The sequence below is a fragment of the Pinus tabuliformis genome, chromosome 2_1 (genome assembly GCF_031772625.1).
Source record: "Pinus tabuliformis cultivar Carrire ecotype Pingquan chromosome 2_1, CPIR1, whole genome shotgun sequence".
Taxonomy (NCBI): domain Eukaryota; kingdom Viridiplantae; phylum Streptophyta; class Pinopsida; order Pinales; family Pinaceae; genus Pinus; species Pinus tabuliformis.
The window spans coordinates 67,213,911-67,233,094 of record NC_142299.1 but is presented as its reverse complement, the minus strand read 5'-3'; the positions used below and the strand labels follow the sequence as shown (position 1 = coordinate 67,233,094).

At 39.3% G+C, this 19,184-nt stretch overlaps 1 protein-coding gene across 3 annotated transcripts in view; it reads left to right on the top strand.

The window, feature by feature from the left end:
- HBT (CDC27 family protein) overlaps window positions 1-19,184 on the top strand; it is a 52,433-nt gene that overhangs the window by 11,229 nt on the left and 22,020 nt on the right. For all 3 annotated transcript variants that reach the window (XM_089402166.1, XM_089402167.1, XM_089402165.1), the window contains exons 5-6: window positions 498-595; window positions 17,449-17,753. In XM_089402166.1, the coding sequence (XP_089258292.1) occupies window positions 498-595; window positions 17,449-17,753 (403 nt within the window). The remainder of the gene's footprint in view (window positions 1-497; window positions 596-17,448; window positions 17,754-19,184) is intronic.

Below are 19,184 nucleotides of genomic sequence, written 5' to 3'. Positions count from 1 at the left end.
GAGATAAATTGGTAGTTGTACAAAATATCTTCCTTACTAAGAGAGAGTGTTGAAAAGTAGTGAAGGATTGGATTCCTTGATTTGTGCCTTAATTCAAGGAATCAAATTTTCTTTTTAATGTCCTTCTCCATAATGAACAACAGCAGTACAATCTAGCTGTCTTTCCTGTCTATTTTCCTTCCCCTTTTATATTTTGTACGTGACCAGCTTATGCTGGGTTATTGCTGGTAAAATAAGGTTGCTTGGTGTATCTCATAATCACCATTTATTAAATTGGCACAAGCTGTTCTGTGGGCTTTAGCTACCTATCTGTAAAAATAGTTGAGATCAGTGCTTTATGTCAGATATGCAACTTTGGCCTGGAACACTATCCTCCCTCAATTGAACAGCTACAAATGGTGACAATATCTATAAATAAATGCTTATACTATGGTGAACGTACTGCTGTATTTTTTTTTTCAAGAAATGGCTTTTTACATTGGTTGTTTCTCACACAGGTATACTGATCGAAGAAAAATTGCAATTGAGCATTTTGTGCAAGCTGTGTCACTGGACCCCCTTCTTTGGGCTGCATATGAAGAACTGTGCATCTTAGGTAAATGTTGATTAGGATTGTATAGTAATACTTATCAGATTGCAGTAGAAGGCATCTAAGTTTTCATTACTGCTAAACTTCAATAGTGTGGAGGAAATGCAGTTCTATTTTTTTATAGCATATTTAGTTAAACTGTTATTTGAGATAGCTGTTTATAACGCTAGTGAATCAAAGTAGTAAGTCAGTCTTTGTTCTGTTCATCCAAAGATTATACACTCAATTATATAGATGCATAATTTCAACTTCTTACACCATTATTTTGTACTTATATTGGCCAGGTATCTAGTTCTTTTTCTACTTTTCTGCTTTTGATGAGATTTGACAGAGACACTATTTGGCAAGAGAAGATTCTTTTGCACTCCCTCTTTCTTGTACCTACATTGGATGTCCTTTTGAGTCCCACTGACAAACTTGTGGGTTGTTGTGGGGCATTAATAAAATTATTTTATCTCATGTAATCTCAAAACATTTCGGTTATTTTGTTCATCCATCTTTGGATTGGTTTCCATTTTGCACAGAGTTTGACGATTTACAGACTCTTCAGCATGTAGGGACTGCTACCCTTATATTGCTTACATCTCCTTGGAGGCCATAGCCACATCTTGTACCTCTGGTTGAGCTCACTGTTGGTTTGCAGAGGCCATCTATTTATTTCAGTTGGTTGGTATCTCCATTGATCACTTTGCCCTATTTAGAATCTAGATACTTTCTTAATGCCCTTGGTCAACTCTAGCCAAATAAGCAAGAGTTGACTAGGATCCTTAGAGAGGACCATCTTGTAATTTCACTTAAATAAATACAAGTGAATGTCAAATTTCTTATTTTCTTCTAGTCTTAGAAATCTAAATGAAATATGCTAGATTATTAGTGAATTAGATTTGTTCTTGTTGGAAATATTGAGAGGGGGACGAATCAGTGTTTCAGCATTGATGTTATTAATTTTTACCAGTTTAACCATTTCTCCATTCATCATCAAATCTTGAAAGGGCAATATAAAATAAAGAAGCACCATGAAAAGCATACACATGTGACACAAATATTTTAGGTGGAAACCCTTTCGGGAGAAAAACCATGTACAATCTTTTTCTTAATTCAATCTTCTTTTACAATACTAGGAGGGGGGTGAATCAGTGTTAGCAAATCAATAACTTTTTCATTTCCATAATCAGATTTATATACGCTACTTCAGTGAAGGGAACTTGCGTGTACACGCAACTGTATGAAGGGCAACTAGCGTATATCCAACAAACTTATAGTTTAGTTAATTCGTCATATGTTGATCTTTAATCAGTGCATCAGTACTTTATTAACCACATAAACAGTAACCAGGTGCAGTGAAAACAGAACAGACCATCACACATATGAAACATGCATGAACACCAAGATTTAAGGTGGAAACCCAATGCGGGACAAAAACCACATGCTGCTGTCTTCTTTAATATAAGAAAAACTTGTTTACAATCTTGTATGGGTGCAGACTCATACCAGTACGCAGGCTTCTACCTGTAGAAGGCTACAACCTTCTCTCGTTCTCCAGCTTCTACTGGAAGGGAGCTACAACCCCTAGCTCTTGTACTAGCCGATTTGTTTACTAGCACGTAGGCGCCGACCTACAGAAGGCTACAACCTTCTTTCTTCCTCTAGGGACCACGTTTCATAAATTTTCAGACTGGATACTCTTGGAACACAACACCACAATTTGAAGGCCACGTTTCATCCAATTTTCATACTAGACCCATCAACAAAATTGAAGTTCAAAATCGATCACCATTGAATATTCAGAACACTGTCATCAAAACACAGTCACCAAAATCACAGAGCAGAACCCAGAACTCTGCAACAACCACTAGAACCAACTGTAAATTCAAATATCATATCTCATAATGTATACGCTACTCTGATGAATCGAAACAGTGTGTATACACGCTTTTACCAAAGCCAACCAGCATATACATCTGCAAATAATTTTGCAGCTATTACAGACTTCAGTTATACCCAGATCATAACATTTACAGAATAACCCATGCGTCAGTATTCAGATCTAGATTATACATAATCAAACCAGATAATGATAATTCATTTCAAGCCTTAAGATCTCGATCCATCATTAGATCTTATCCCTCATCAACCGCTAAGGTTCATCCTTGATTCAGATCAAGCAAAGCACCATAAGCCGATAACCTGCATACTAGATCTCACACTTCATCAGATATTCAATTCTTGCACACCTGGCCTAATGATCTTCTCCTCTTTTTATAGTTTTAGGCCTTTCTCAATACCATGGACCAAAACCACTTAGGACCAATACCTTGGACCAAATACCTAGGATCAATACCTCGGACCAAATACCTTGGACCAATACCATGGATCAAAATACCATGGACCAAATATCTCGGACCAAAAACTTAGTTTTCCAACATGTACGCGTTTTCCCTCTTGTGAAAGTGAGTGTGTACGTTATACGCTCCTTTTGTTATGTTAAATCGCGTGTATATGCTTATTTGTCAAGGTGAACCTGCGTATACCTATTTTTCTTCATTCTTTGTAGTCTGATCATTAATTCTTTGCTTGTTAATTTTCTGCACTGTGAACTATCATTTGAGTGAGTTGCCATCAAGGACAACACCTGTATCATAATGCCAACACACCAACCAGTATGTAAGCACCAACATGCAACTTGATGGAAGTATCCACTTCCTACAACATTCGCAGACAATGATTTGTTGGAGGCACCAACTGCCAAGTTCTTCTTAGGCACCCACCTAAATGAAGCCACTACTCCTTGACTAGCAAGCCACCACTTGCCCTGAAGGAACCGACCTTCAAATCACTGCATTGACCTCGTTTCATCAATTTTCACACTAAATCTACCTCTGCTCATACTCAACATAAAAAACATCAAACCATAAACTTTTCTGCTAAATAATTTGACCTCGTCATTTTGCAACACTAGCACAAGGTCATCAACACCAATACAAACTTTCTATGTTCACAAAACAACTCAATAACACATGCTTATTGCTTAACAACATATTCAATGTCAAACCCTAGCAACATACTTTGACTCACAAAGGCTCATACAACCATACTCTAGACCACCAACTCAGCTATACATGGCATCACTGAACTCAACAAGTAATGTATCTAACACCCTGTAATTTGGTCACTGTATTACCAAACCCTAGCAGCATCAATAAATCAATTCTGACTTTCAAGTAATATGCAATCTTCAACCTCATTGTCAACAAGCGAAACCATGATCAACCATTATGAGCTTAGTGGGCAGATTACAAGTTTGGCAATCAATTATGCAGATCATACATTTGCAACAACAAAGAACAACACTCTAACTCAACAAAACACATCATTAGTAACTGAACATTGTACCCTTGTAACCAAATAGAGAGCTTCAACAATTAGCACCTGCCATCAACACTTATTCTTTAACAATACAATGTGGAATGTCAACCAACAACTCAATCAACCTCAAAGATAGCTCCGGACTTCATATCATCAACAATATCCCCGTCAATAGCAACATACTAGTCACTGTAACACCATCTTCATAAACTAGCCTCATAAGATTGGTCCGCAGAAGTTTGATCATCTATAGCTTGTACAAAGATAACGTTATGCATCAGATTAACTTTGCATACAATTTCATCTAATTGGTTAACAAGACATCAGATCATGTCAATTTATCAAATAGTCATGTGTATGTACCCACAACTAGATGCCTAAAATGTGCCAGGACAATTTTAGATCACTGATACACGATCAATCAATTTCAGATCACCTTTGCACATCAGATTGATTTGATTGTAGTGACCTAGTAAGGGAATGTGATTATACCCAATTGCTCACCAGATCAGAAAAGTGCCAGATTCCATTTATAGATTACGACCCTTCCTCATTACTTTATCTTGGCATACTATCATTAGGACTTTGCTGCCCAGACTGAATTGGTCCTTGATCACATACGCTCTTCGTACAAATTCAACAAATGAATTTTCATCTTTACTCCTTAATCCATAACATGACTCCACTGATTCGACCCATCTAAGACTTTCACTATCGATTCACTGAGCTTATGGCATGCTAGTAATTTTGATCCCATACATAGTTTTGTCAGTATTGGCCGCAGACAATTGTACAAGGCATGCTTGGTATATTTTTCATCTTGCAAAAAGATTTGATCGCTACAACAACACTTGTGCTCTCATTTGCCCTAAAACACGATCTAGAATTGAGAAAAATACCAGATGTACCATTACCTAATCAATCCCTATGTTCTTTACACCAGATCAGATATTTCGATCAATACAACAACTCCTATACACACGATTGATCCTCAAACTACATGACTAAGTGATCACCATAAGACCGATTCTATTCATTCGAACCATGCTACCAAGAAAATCGATTTGCCAATGGCCATACACTTTACGTACCAGGTCTAGAGTAGAACAATAAAAATAAATACCATGCGATCGATTATATTTCAGTGCCAAACTTAGATTATGCTAGAATTATTCGATCATTATCACGCTATATTAACCTGGGCTAAAACAAGAGAACAAACAATGCCATGGTCTTTGGATTGTAATATGAGTGTTTTATCACACCACAACCACCGCCCACTTTTTAGATCAATAGCTTGATCTTGAAATGCTTTGTCTCACGACTAAATAGATATCGCTTAGGGCTCATTGTTTCTCAACGCCTTAATTCGTAGAAAAACCTGTGTATGAATGGAGAAATGCCCTGTAGTTATAGTGATTATGTGGTCCTTGGGTCGACCATATCACCTTGCTTGGAGTGCAAACAATTGTATACAGGTTGAACAGCTTGAACGACTGCCAAGGCTAACTTTTCGACATATGAATACTTACTTTCTGTATCGTTGAGATTACGACTCAAATAATAAATAGGATGTTCAGTTCCACTTTTTTCTTGAACTAAAACCATACCAATGGTTCTATTTGTAGTGGCGAGATACAGACAAAAGTCTTTTTGATAGTTTGGGGTATACAGTAATGATGCTCTAATTAGGGAATCTTTGAGAGCATCAAAAGAAGCTTGTGCAACTTGGTCCCAATGGAAGGGTACCCCTTTCTTCAATAGACGTGTATAACCTTTAGCTAATTCAACATAGTTTGGAATGAACCTTCTCAGAAAGTTTGCCTTCCCTTGAAGTCTCTGTATCTGTCAATGTTGCTCTAATCGTTATCGGGGATTAATTCGGTGCGGGGAAAAATCAGAAAAAATCGTAATAATTGGGAAAAAATCGTAATAATTGGTGAAAAATCATTTGGTACACAAATATTCATTTTTTTTCAACTTTTTTAATATTTAAACCATCTACAACATAAAATAAATACATTGACAAATTAATATGATAAAAGAACTAATATATAAGATGTTTAATATCATTTTTAGTGCTAAAATCACACATAACAGTGAATCATGTCTTGAATTAATAGTAAGTCCTGACTACTGAGTCCCAACTCAACCTCAAAATATCAACAAAAAATATAATAATATATCTCATATCATGAGTCCTAATGTCATATACAATGAAATGAACCAAATAACTAAAGTGTAATACTATTGATTTCCTTTGCCCCTCTAGATGTAGATGTCGGTGGAGTTGGCAGTAGACTCTGGAGTCTGCTGTGCTCTAGAAGCTGAAGAACTAGGAGCTACTGGAGGTAGACCACGTCCTCTACTTGTGACAGGGGTAGCTTGGGTCACCTCCTCCTCATAGAATTATATTTTTTTCCACGATTTTTCCCAAAAAATCGCGTTGAAAAAATTGGCCCATTTTTTTTTTTTTTTTTCCAATTTATTGCCCGATTTAATCGTCATTTTCAAAAAATCGCGATAATACTATATTATCGTGATTTTTTCCCGATTAGTGCAACATTGGTATTTGTAACAAGTTTGAAGGTGGAAGCAAGTCAAGGATTGCGTGAACGTTAATGGGATCAAGTCGAATTCCATCTTTTGAAACTATGAATTCAAGCAATCGACCAGAGCCAACACAAAACACACATTTATGTGGATTGAATCTTATCTTGTAGTGTCAACATCGTAAGAATATTGCTCTCAAATGTTGCGGGTGATTAGTTCGTTTTCGCGAATGAGCAGGCAAATCATCAAGATAAGGTTGAACAATGTGTTTGTTGTCATGGAAGGCATAATTCATTGTCCTCTGAAATGTAGCCCCTGCATTCTTCAAACCAAAATGATCTGATATTCACCCTATGAGTGACACCAGTTAAAGATTTATTAAACTAAGGCATTACAGACTCGTGCTGGTGTGTGTTCTGTGTTATTGAAGCAACGGATCGATCAGATTGCCAATACACAGACAATAAAATGGAAAGACAGCAGAGAAGTACAATAAGCAAACACAAAGACACAGGAAATTAATAAGGAGTTCACCCTATTCTCCAGGGCTACATCTCCGGTCCAGATTTTAGTGGTGGCCTTGTTTTATTGTGCCTTTAAGCAGAGAATTACAATATAGGGACTCAATGTGAGTTCTCCTGAAGCAGGTTTTGCTTGGCAGGGTGGTTCCTGGATTCCCCAAGCCACTGGAGCGCACAGACTCTTCTTCTTCTGCCAGCTCTGTGACCTTCTGGTCTACAGTGGAAAGAGCCAAATATGGTGCCCAGTCCGGACAGATTCCTCTATGGAATGGCTTGAACCTCTCAAGCTCTTTGGTGCTCGATGCTGCCTCTGGCCATCTCGGCCCTCTGTCCTCTTTCTGCTTTGCTTTACTGTCTTCTTCTGGTCTACAGTGGAAAGAGCCAAATGTGGTGCCCAGTCCGGACAGATTCCTCTATGGAATGGCTTGAATCTCTCAAGCTCTCTGGTGCTTGATGCTGCCTCTGGCTAGCTCGGCCCTCTGTCCTCTTTTTGCTTTGCTTTACTGTCTTCTTTCTCTGTTTTTTGTCTCTCGGTGTTCAGTCCTCCTCTCGGGGTTCACTGTTCCACTTCTTCGTCTCTCGACTTCGACTAACTGTCTCTATGTATTTTGTCCCTATTCATGGCTTTTAGCCATTCGTTCCAATGCCTGTTCGGTTCCTCTTCCGCCTTTGTCGATTCACCTTCTGCAAGCTGCGATTGGAGTTCCCTGTTTGGCGTCATCATCAGTGCTCATGGAGTGGCCACATGTCCTCCTCTAAATTGCGCCAGCTTGCTTCGTCGGTTCGTTTCTTCAGTTACGTCGTGGATGAAGTCTTTCCTCCACTGTGGCGGTCAAACGGACTCCAAATCTTTCTAAAATGCGGTGTATTCCCTTGTCGATTCTGCTTCCTCCATCGGGTGCGATCTCAATCGTCCGATTTAGGTCCCCCAGATCCAACGCCATACACACGTTTCGCACGGTTGACTTGCTCGACCTTTAGCGCGCGATCAACAGCGGTTTTCTCTCACCTCCGCTTGCCACGCGTCGATCAATGAATGGAATCGCTCTGCTCTTGTCCAAAACCTCTTATCGTTTGAGGGCACCCCGATCAAAACTGCCGGTTTCCAGAGTGCGGGTCCCGCCTTTGTACTTTCAACGCTTTTTCCTTTCCGCCTGTGGTTCTTCGGCTTCCCATGCATCCGTGTGCTCGGGCTTCCTCCTTTACGGCCTTGTTCGCCACCAATGTACTTCAAAAGAGTCTTTGGTGAGTTTAGTGAGATACCCAACATCAATGCTCTTTTTCTGAATTCTTGAGTATACCCTTGCACACTTTGCACCTCAACTGTCGAAGAGTTTGCCAACTCATCATGGCTTGTTGCATGTAGGCCAATGGATAGAACTGCTTTTTGATTGCAGCAACAAATTCACTCCAGACAGAGATGGTCTTACCATGTCTTTTCATATCAGCTTGGGTTCTGCCTTCCCACCAAACCAAGGCAGTGCCTCCTAGGCGTAGGCTTGCCAGCTGAATCTTACTCTTGTCTAAGTCTATGTTTTGTACTCTGCAATACACATCAATTTGTCTAATCCAATTGTCCAACTTTTCAGTGTTTAGCTCTCCATCATATATAGGCAAATCAAATTTAACATCTAGCTTAATCAAAGATGCTTTCTTATTATGCACATGGCTATTAGGAGGCGTGAGAAAGCTTTCCTCTTTCCCCTTTCCTTTGGAGTGGTCATGGAAGTGAGACTCATCTTCTTCTTTATCTTGCTTAGAACTTGATGAATCTTCCACCTTATGCTTTCTAAAGTCTCTGTACATTTCTTCAACCATAGACTTTATAGCTAGGAAACTCTCTATGAATTGAGTGTTTGGCCCCACCGAACCTTCCTTTGATATTGTCTTCCGAGGATAGACTCTCCCAATCTCAAGATTAGTTTCCACCAACTCTCCTTCTCCTAATTTGAGCTATGATCTAGTGAGCATTCACAGCTAAACCAACACAAGCTTGTCTAACCTTACAGCTTAAAGCTCTGATACCACTTGATCTGATATTCACCCTATGAGTGACATCAGTTAAAGATTTATTAAACTAAGGTATTACAGACTCATGTGCTGGTGTGTGTTCTGTGTTATTGAAGCAACGGATCGATCAGATTACCAATACACAGACAATAAAATGGAAAGACAGTAGAGAATTACAGTAAGCAAACACAAAGACACAAGAAATTAAGGAGTTCACCCTATTCTCCAAGGCTACACTTCTGGTCTAGCGTTTAGTGGTGGTTTTGTTTTATTGTGCCTTTAAGCAGAGAATTACAATATAGGGACTCAATGTGAGTTCTCCTGAAGCAGGTTTTGTTTGGCAGGGTGGTTCTTGGATTCCCCAAGCCACTAGAGTGCACAAACTCTTCTTTTTCTGCTAGCTCTGTGACCTTTTGGTCTACAGTGGAAAGAGCCAAATGTGGTGCCCAGTCCAGACATATTCCTCTATGGTATCGCTTGAATCTCTCAAGCTCTTTGGTGCTCGATGGTGCCTCTGGCTAGCTCGGCCCTCTGTCCTCTTTCTGCTTTGCCTTATTGTCTTCTTTCTCTGTTTTTTGTCTCTCGGTGTTCAGTCCTCCTCTTGGGGTTCACTGTTCCACTTCTTCGTCTCTCCACTTCGACTAACTGTCTCGGTGTATTCTGTCCCTGTTCATGGCTTTTAGCCATTCGTTCCAATGCCTGTTCGGTTCCTCTTTCGCCTCTATCGATTCAACTTCTGCAGCTGCGCTTGGAGTTCCCTGTTTGGCGTCATCATCAGCGCTCAGGGAGTGGCCACATGTCCTCCTCCAAACGGCGCCTGCCTGCTTCGTCGGTTCGTTTCTTCAGTTACATCGTGGATGAAGTCTTTCCTCCACCGTGGTGATCAAACGGACTCCAAATCTTTCTAAAACGCGACATATTCCCTTGTCGATTCCGCTTCCTCCATCGGGCGCGATCTCAGTCGTCCAATTTGGGTCCCCCAGATCCAACGCCATACGCACGTTTCACGCGGTTGACTTGTCCGACCTTTAGCGCGTGATCAACGACGGTTTTCTCTCACCTCCGCTTGCCACGCGTCGATCGATGAAGGGAATCGCTCCGCTCTCGTTCAAAACCTCTTACTGTTTGAGGGCACCCCGATCAAAACCTCCGGTTTCTAGAGTGTGGGTCCCGCCTTTGTACTTTCAGCGCTTTTTCCTTTCCGCCCGCGGTTCTCCGGCTTCCCATGTGTCCGTGTGCTCGGGCTTCCTCCTTCACGGCCCTGTTTTCCCAGCGATGCGCTAATTGCGCATCAAAAATCACCTTATTTTCCCGATCTGAGGCTACTTTGACCTCCTGCACAGTCTCCATGGGCCTCGGTCAGCGCGCTTTGACTGAGGTCCTCGTCGTTCCACACTGGCTGCCATCGCCATTGGTTCAGCGCGCTTTGACCGAGGTCCTTGTCGTTCCACACTGTCTTGCCCCCTAGTTGGTTTTGCAGGTTATTCAAAATCCCATATGGAGTATATGTTCTTCCATCAAAGGCTTTTAATGTAGTTGGTGATTGTGACAAAAGCGGTGAACCAAGTATTTTCCAACAGCTCATGGACATAATGCAAGTAGATGCCCCCTCATCAATAATAGTTCGGTGAACGTTTTTATTGAGAGCTTTTACTTGTATTAGGAAAGCTAATTGCACCGATAACTATGGTGAATATCCCGCATGGTTAAAAACCACAAGATTCGAATTTGTAGGATCTATTCCACCTATTGCTGACAATAAAGCTTGTTTCTGGGTGGGACAGTTTTGCAACACCTCGAGTGTTGACATAGCAGAAGGTGATTGAGCCAGATCTTCCACTATATTATAGTTTTGAGCTGCTCGAGCACGAGGATTGAATTTTGATTTGTGCACAACTCTCTTAGGTGGTTTTATTGTCAATTCAGGTACGATTGGTGGAACAACTTTAGGTGAAGTCGAGGTCGAAGTACTAGGTTGATCAGTGGCTTGGTTATTCGACGACAACGAATTTCCATAATCTTTGTTTCGTGTTGACACCAAAACATCGTTTTGTGAATTTACGATGGATAACATAAGTACTTGGGATGTGGAAGCATTGTTAGTTGCAACCAAATGTGTCTCCAGGGTAGGAAATGGATCTGTCAACACTGTTGATGTGGTTGAAGTCTTTAACAGTTTAGAGACCTCAGAGCGATGTGGACAATCTCTTGTATAATGCTCGCCATTACATATCAGACATGGATAACGAGGTTTCTTTGCCATGGTAGGGGATTCAAATGATTTCTCTCGAGTGGAATTTGCTTGTTTTTTTTGTTATTCTTCCCCTTTTTCTTACCTCCTGGTTGCTTTGTTTTTTTGCCTTTGTCAGATGACATAGCATTAATCTTAGAGGCATGAGTGTTTTTTGATGCATTTGCAGCTTGACTGGAAATAACAAGAGTTTGACCAGATGGTCTTCTTGTCCCCTGTGTGCTCAAAGGACCGATCACACTGTCGCCGCCATGAGAGTCCCTATTCGATTGTGGAGGTGGTGGAACAGTGAAAGCTGGTCTAGGTACATCTGGAATTTTATCATAGAGGTGCCAGATTATGTGTAAATCAAATCCAAGTATTGGGCACGAGTGATAACTTGCTCTTCTGTGACGACTCCATGTTTTGCCACATCCTCAGTGATTGATGGCAACAAGGATTTTATGAACCACTCAGCTAAAAGCTGATCGGGAATGTATGTCTTAACCATTCGACGATGCTGCCGCCACTCATGAATATGATCTGATATATGGGTAGAGGTAGTCTGTTTAAAGTTGGTCAAGAGTTCTATTCCAGTTTCGTATCTGATAGGTAACTGGAAGTGGGTCAAAAAGGTAGGGGCTAAAGTGGTGAAGTTATCGAAAGAAGCTCTTGGTAATTCAATGTACCATTTAGCAGTTGGACTAGTGAGTGTTCTTTGGAAAAGACGAAGTCTGTTCGAATCATCATTCAAAATGTTGGATGAACACCATAAATGAAAGGTCATAACATGATTCGATGGTGTCTTCTCCAGGATTTTCGTTAAACTCGGAATATCAGATGGTAACTTATGCGGAATTACTAGCCACCAAGGTGCATATGCGATTGGATCATTAGTGAGCCGGTTTAAATCTGGTAATTCTAAAGTTGATACGAATGGCAATTGTCGATTCAAGTCAGGTTGAGCATACCTAAGATATGATGGAATTGCCTGTGCAATAGGTCTTTGCATACCAGCATAGGGCATCTGCATTTGGTAACTTTGGTATGGTTGTTGAACAAAACTAGTATAAGGTGGTTGTTGATAACCAGATTGAAATTGTGGTTGTGCATAACCTGCAAAGCCTTGTTGCCCAGGGCCTTGGTAAGCTTGATATTGACCAAAACCAGGTTGGGCTTGTGAACCAAGTCCAAACTGAGGTTGGAACTGTTGGAATTGTGGCAACCACGGTTGTTGAGACAACTATTGTTGCCCAACAATGAAAGGTTGACTAGGTTGTGAATCAAATATACCAGTGTAAGCCTGGGTTAGTCCAAATAAAGGTAGACTAACCTGAGTTTGTTGCTGAGCTCCAGAAACAAGTGGCTGTTGTGTAACAACTTGAGAAACTTGAACCTCTTGACTTGAAACGTGTGGTTGCAAGGAAGAAGGATCAGTTTGTATCAGTTGAGATACAACAGTTTGGGTTTGTGACTGTGGCACAATAGTGTCAACAGGTATAGTAGGAATATTTGACATAGTTTGCATTGGTTGTGTTGGATACACAAGTCTTGGTTGAGTTGGCATTGTTGGTTGCCATTGACAAACTCTAATTCCAAGTTGACTTGAATATTGTGGGAAACTTCCATATGGTTGTCCTCCGGAATAAGGAGGATACAGTGAATAAGCATATTTCTCTCCATATGATGGCAATCCAGTATTTAATGAATACACAAGTATTTGATGACCATATTGCCCAACATGACACTGATGTGCAAAATCACACTGTTGAGTTTCCATTAGAGAAGAACCAGGTAGAATTTCGGACGAGGACATGGGTGATGACCATGGTGCAGAAGCAACCCCTGAGTGGGTTCCAGACAATGATTGGTAACCAACCGAGACGGACGATTCACCATACAGGTGAGACTTAGGTGTGGTAGAAAACATCGAAGGAGTTACAATAGAAGATTCTGCTGCAGCTGCATCAAATGATACAATCTTGGATGTTAACGGTTGTTCAACCATAGTTAACTGGCCCAAAAGTTGTCCTAAAGATTCGACGGGTACTTGAAAGGAAGTAGGATCAGATGAAGCAAAGTAATCAGGAGTAGTAGGATAAAGATTAAGCCCAGTTCCAAAGTGAAACGGGGTTCCAGGTGTGGAATCTTCTACTAATTCCTCCTCTATGGCAATCAAATCTGGTGGAAGAACTTGACTGTTAGGTCCGTAAAAGATTTCTGGTGTTGATGAAAGAGTAGTTTCAACAGTGACTGATGTTTGAGGGGTAACAACTTCTGAATGTTGAAATTCGAAGTCCAGATGTTCAGGTAAATGAACAACAGTTTCAAAGGGAGGTTCCTGAACAACTTCAGGTTCAGATGTAACTTCTATTTGAACTGGGATAGATTCTGGACCAACTCTTGGTTGAGCTATTTCAAGTTCAAAAGCACTTTCTTGTTGAACAATTTCAAGTTGAGTATCAACTTGTTGTTGGACAACTTCGGTTACTGTTACACTAGGATCAGTGCTAATGTCCTCAGGTAATTGTGAAACTTCTTCTTTAGGAACGGATGTACCAGAAATAGTTGGAGTAACTAGAGTCTCTGTAGCTACTGAAACAAATGTTTCAGGTAACTTGGATGAAGAACTAGGAGTTTTTGATGTACTAGATTCAGTTAAACGAGACCACTTTGTCCGAATTGGTGTCGCTTCGGGAGGCAAAGGCGGTTGGCTCATTGTTCTCCACGAACGACGGGGTTTGGGTTGATGTTCCTCCACGATTGTGGATTAGTTTTATCAACTTAAAATCAACTAAGGAATGAAGATGTTATTCGTGATCAATTAATTTTTACGACACTGGAACACAATTTCGCTTTTTCATTTTTAAAGAGTTGAGAAAAAGCAAAAGATGACTCTAGTCGCCTTCGATTTTTAATGAGCCTGAAAGGACAAGTGCTCAAATGATCCTTTTACTTTTAAAGAGTCGAAAAGGAACGAAAGTGACTGCTCTGGAAATTTTAGACAAGAGGGTTTACCAGACAAATCACAAAACTGCAATATACACCTTGGTGATAAATGAAAGAGAAATGACCAAGGACTTTACGTACGGCAGTCAATCTTCCCGAATGTTGTGTTCGGTGTGTTGCGATCGGTAAGGCGGCAGACTCGACTTCCTAGGGATAAAGGATTTCAACCTATTGGGGTCTCTCAACATATACTCGACGGTACAGGGAGCACAAGTTTGTATTAACACTTATCAGATCAGAGAGGAGGAATCACCCAACCTTCAGTGAAAACGACAGCCACTAGGTTTAAAGACCCCAAAACACACCTCTAGCCTAGACCTCTAGATGTTTTTCGATAAGTTCCAATGCGTTATTAGATAAATTGATGTTCATTTTAAGTTGATCTTGCTTAGAAATTTGCCTTTCAATTTCACCGCGTGATGTATTATGAAATTCCTAAAAATGCAACTAGAATGAGAAGCACTCTTTCCATTTATTTTTTAACAATGAAAATCCTAGCTATGAGGCATAGAGCATACAAGTACTTTTTTGAACAAGCAACAAAGAACACAAACTAATGCAGTTCCCTAAACCATTCCATTTAGCACACACAAACTCTTCTCAATGCAAATACATGTATTTCTTTTCAGTTTCTCTTAATGTGAATGATGCAAAAAGAAAAACTAATGCACAAACGATTCATAACTTTTTTCATAAAAAATGACGATTTGCGACAATTTCTTTTAAAGGGGAAATGAGAATTGTACGACACTTTCGATTTTAAAGAAATGAAGATTTTCAACACTTTAAATGAAAACACAAATCAAATGCACAAATAAATCAATCGATTATTTATGAAGGAAGATTCTACGACACTTCAGTTTTCGAAGAAAATGATGATTTTACGACACTTCAGTTTTCGAAGAAAATGATGATTTTACGACACTTTTCTATCGACAAAACAATCGATCAAAACTACCTTTCGACAGTGGATTGTGGATAATAAATAAAATACATAAAAACATCCAACAATCTAGTCTAAGTAGGGCCAAATTAAGGAGATGAAAAACTTTTTTCAGAGACAAAAGATCATTGACATTCAACAACTAATTCAAATAGGAGAAAATTGGCAAAAACTTTCAGTTCCTAGATAGGAAATTGACCCTCAAGGGATCAACGCAGGCTGCAATTAGAGACAGTGCGTTGAATCGCTCTGTACCTATACGGGAAGTACATTGTAGCGCACGCAGCAGTTAGAGACTGCGCTGATGACAGTGAGCAATTCTGAAGGTAATTTTGACACAATTTCGACTCAATTTTCAATGAAAGAGGACTGAAATTCAATGAACGGCCACAAGTACAGTATGTAGAAATGTCTTAAGAGACTAGGATGGACAATCTATCCCTAGTATGGTCGCCAATTTTGTTTCGAGAATATTTAGTGTTCTTGGACAAATGCCTAACCCTCTAGATCTAGTAGCGGATCTAGAAACAATAGACAAAGTAATCTTAACCTTTTCTATAATCAACAGATAAAACAAGAGAGAAGAGAAACCTACTTGTAGTTTTCGCTAGCTCCTTGTCTCCCTTGACCGATCTTGCTGCTCCTTTCCGTACTTAAGTTGCTTGGAAAGTACCTGCACAATCACAGAAACAAAAACCAATCAAAGCATAATGATCTATTGCTTATAAATAACATGGAATCGAAAACATGATATACATATGAATGCGTTAACATATAACACAAGCAAAAGGAAAAAGTCTTGAAAACTTTATTGATAAGAGGAAAGATTACAACCCAAGCTTAATCTAGTGTCATCCTTCCAATTCAATCCTTCATCACCTCATGAAAGCAAGACACTCCAACACTATTATAATACTTGCACTCAATTCTAATCTCATATCACCAACATCTCCTTATAACTTGATATTTTTCAGCCCCTGATCTCTTAGATGAGTGATCCATTTATAGGTGAGTGAAAGAAGTTATGGCATCAATGGTGATAATGAATGTCTTTCTAAATTTAGAAATTAGTTCCATGGAATAAGGGATAGGGGATTGATGTTTCCTAATTCCCTTTCTCATCCAAATGCGAACTCAAAGGAGCAAGTGGCATTGAGAAACTTCTAGAGGGTTCCAATGGATAAGGAATATTCAAACCCTCACGGAAATTTGCTCAAATTCGCTCAGCGCAAGCCAAAGAAGGACCAAGTGCACCGCATAGCACCCTGTCAGTGTATGGTTTGCATTGCAGTGCACCCTAATGAAGGCTTACCTTTGCTGATCTTCTGAGAGGTAGTTTTTGGATGTTTTCAGTGATGAAACTTCTTGGAAGTAAGACATTCTGATGACCAACTCCTTTAGGGCATGTAACAACTTGTACTAGGGTTTGATGGGTTCTAATAGTATCGATCCGTAAGTTGGGGTTGATGTGCCCAAATGGATCTGTAACAAATAGGTGAATGTTATGCTCTACATTAATCATTACCTATTTAATTGTCATAAACATTAATAATATTTATAATTTAATTAGTTTAAGTAATTAAAGTTTAATAGTTGTAGGGTAATGCTTCGATTTAAATTCTAATATATTAATTATTTTATATAACTATTATATATTACAAATATTTAAGTTATATATTATAAAATTTATAATTTTTATTTTGACAATTATAAAAAACATATCTATATAGTTTGTACTTGCTCTTTTCTGTATCCTGGCTTTCCAAAAAAGTGGTGGATCCAAATCTGTATCTGGATCCGAATCTATATCCAGATCCAGGGCCTGGTTACTAACCTACTTAGCCCACTACGTATTGTTTCTCTTGAACCTAGCAGTCACTTTGACCTATTTATGGTCACTTGTCGGACTTATCTTATGTCTCATTGCTATTCTTCACTGTGCAGTTTAATTGCATGTGTGCCACTGTATTAAAAATACTAGTCAAGCATGTACTGAAGTTTAAGTGGGCATTGAGAAACTTAATATTTATAAGAGATCCTTTTTATTTTTGATGCATAGTATGATACTGATTGTTTAAATATTTCCAAGAGTGTACTACATTCAAACTGAACGTATTGTGAGGATAAATCATGTCATTAAATTTTTACTGCCATATTTTTTCATACATTTTCTGTTACTTTGCAGTCAGAAGCCATAATTTAAAAATGATGTGATGTTCTTACTCAGGTGCTGAAGAGGAAGCAGCTGAACTTTATGGTGATTCAGCTGTTTTCCGCCTTCAACAACAACATCAGTTAGAATTAAGTTCTCAATATTTTCCATCAGCTGATGATCGTAATATGCCATCTAGCCGGTCTTCCTACTCTAATGATGCAAGTCCAAGACAAGCAAGACAATTACCTGTGAGCAGTGGTGGAGAATTGCCTGCAGGTCATGCTTCTGCCTCAGGGGCTGGGAATATTACACTTCACAGTACACCATTTTCAGTGAATATGTCAGCATACAACACCCCTTCTCCAGTTCCATCACAAGTAAGTGCTCATCATGTCTAAACTTTCTGTAGTAGCACTTTTTTGTAAATTGGGTGTGATATGTGTACTAAGAATTCCTGTTGTTGAAGTCTAATGTTACGAAATCTCATGGCTAGTTTTTCCAGTATTTCCTAGAAGCTCCAGTATTTGTTTATGATATTTTATTTTGCTACAGTTATACATTCTATTCTTTATGGGATAGGTCTTAACTTCAGATTATGGTCTAATTATTGTTTCAGGGAGGATGTTAGACTGGCATCTAAACTTTCAGTTATAATTTCTGTTGATTTGCTATAGAAATCTGGAAGAAACATGTTGGCTATACCATCAACATTGTAACATATATTTTTTTTTAAATTTGTTCACTTTAGTGCTTTTTACTAGATATAAAGTTGCTCTTATGATCTTTTGTGTCATTGTGCGGTTTGTCCTACTAAAGGCCTTTGTTTTCTCTATGATCTATTATTCTACTCATCTAATCTTACTTTGCACACTGTATAAAATGAAGGTAAGGTAGCATGATATGAGTTTCTTAGGTGGGTGCCTTTGTTTTTGTAATGACCCAGAAATTAAACATACAACCAAATACAACAACCAAGCTATCAACATATCTAAAATAAATTTAAATAGTGCTGTGTACCTGAGGAGTGAAGATTTCTTACTGATGTCTCCAAGAATGCCTTCAAGACCAACTTCTACAAGAGTCCTCAATAGGTCTTCCAGATGTCTTCAATAAGCTGCTCCAAGAGGGTCCAAACAATAATCCTCAAAGTATGCTCCAAATCTTCAAGTGTCCTTCCAAAAACACTCCAACAAATCTTCAATAATGCTCTCAACACGATGTCTTCAAAACAATGCCAGGTCTGCTCCAAGAGGGCTGATCTTTCCCTAGATTTCTTCAATAATGATGCCTTCAAAAATACTCCAAGGATGCTAATTACAAGATTCCAAATTCTCTCCAAAAACCACCTTCAAGAATGCTCTAACAAGGTTGTTCCAAGTGTTGCAAGTCTGTTTCAAAGTGGCCTAAGAATGGCACAAGGCTGCTTCAAAAATATCACCAAGTTCTCTTCAAAATGCCCACAAAATAAGCCAAAAATGCTTGCTCCTTTTCTGTTTGAGGATCTGCTACTCAAGGTGGGCTGGTCCAAATTCAAGGTCTGCAAATACATAGTTCTGATATGTAATCTTCACAGGTCTGCAAGAATGAGCAAACAGTAGATCTGCAACAGGTATGTCTAGTAGTCTTCACAAATCCGCAATAAATAACCACCTGTAGACCTGCAACAAACGATCAGTATCACTAATCCGAAGAAGTCCTTTTCCACAAGTCTGCAAAAGTTAACGAGTTCTGAAATAGTAGTCACAGGTCGGAAGTCAGAAGACAGGCCCAAAATATTCAACAAGGTAACAGGTCCGAAGTCTGAGAAT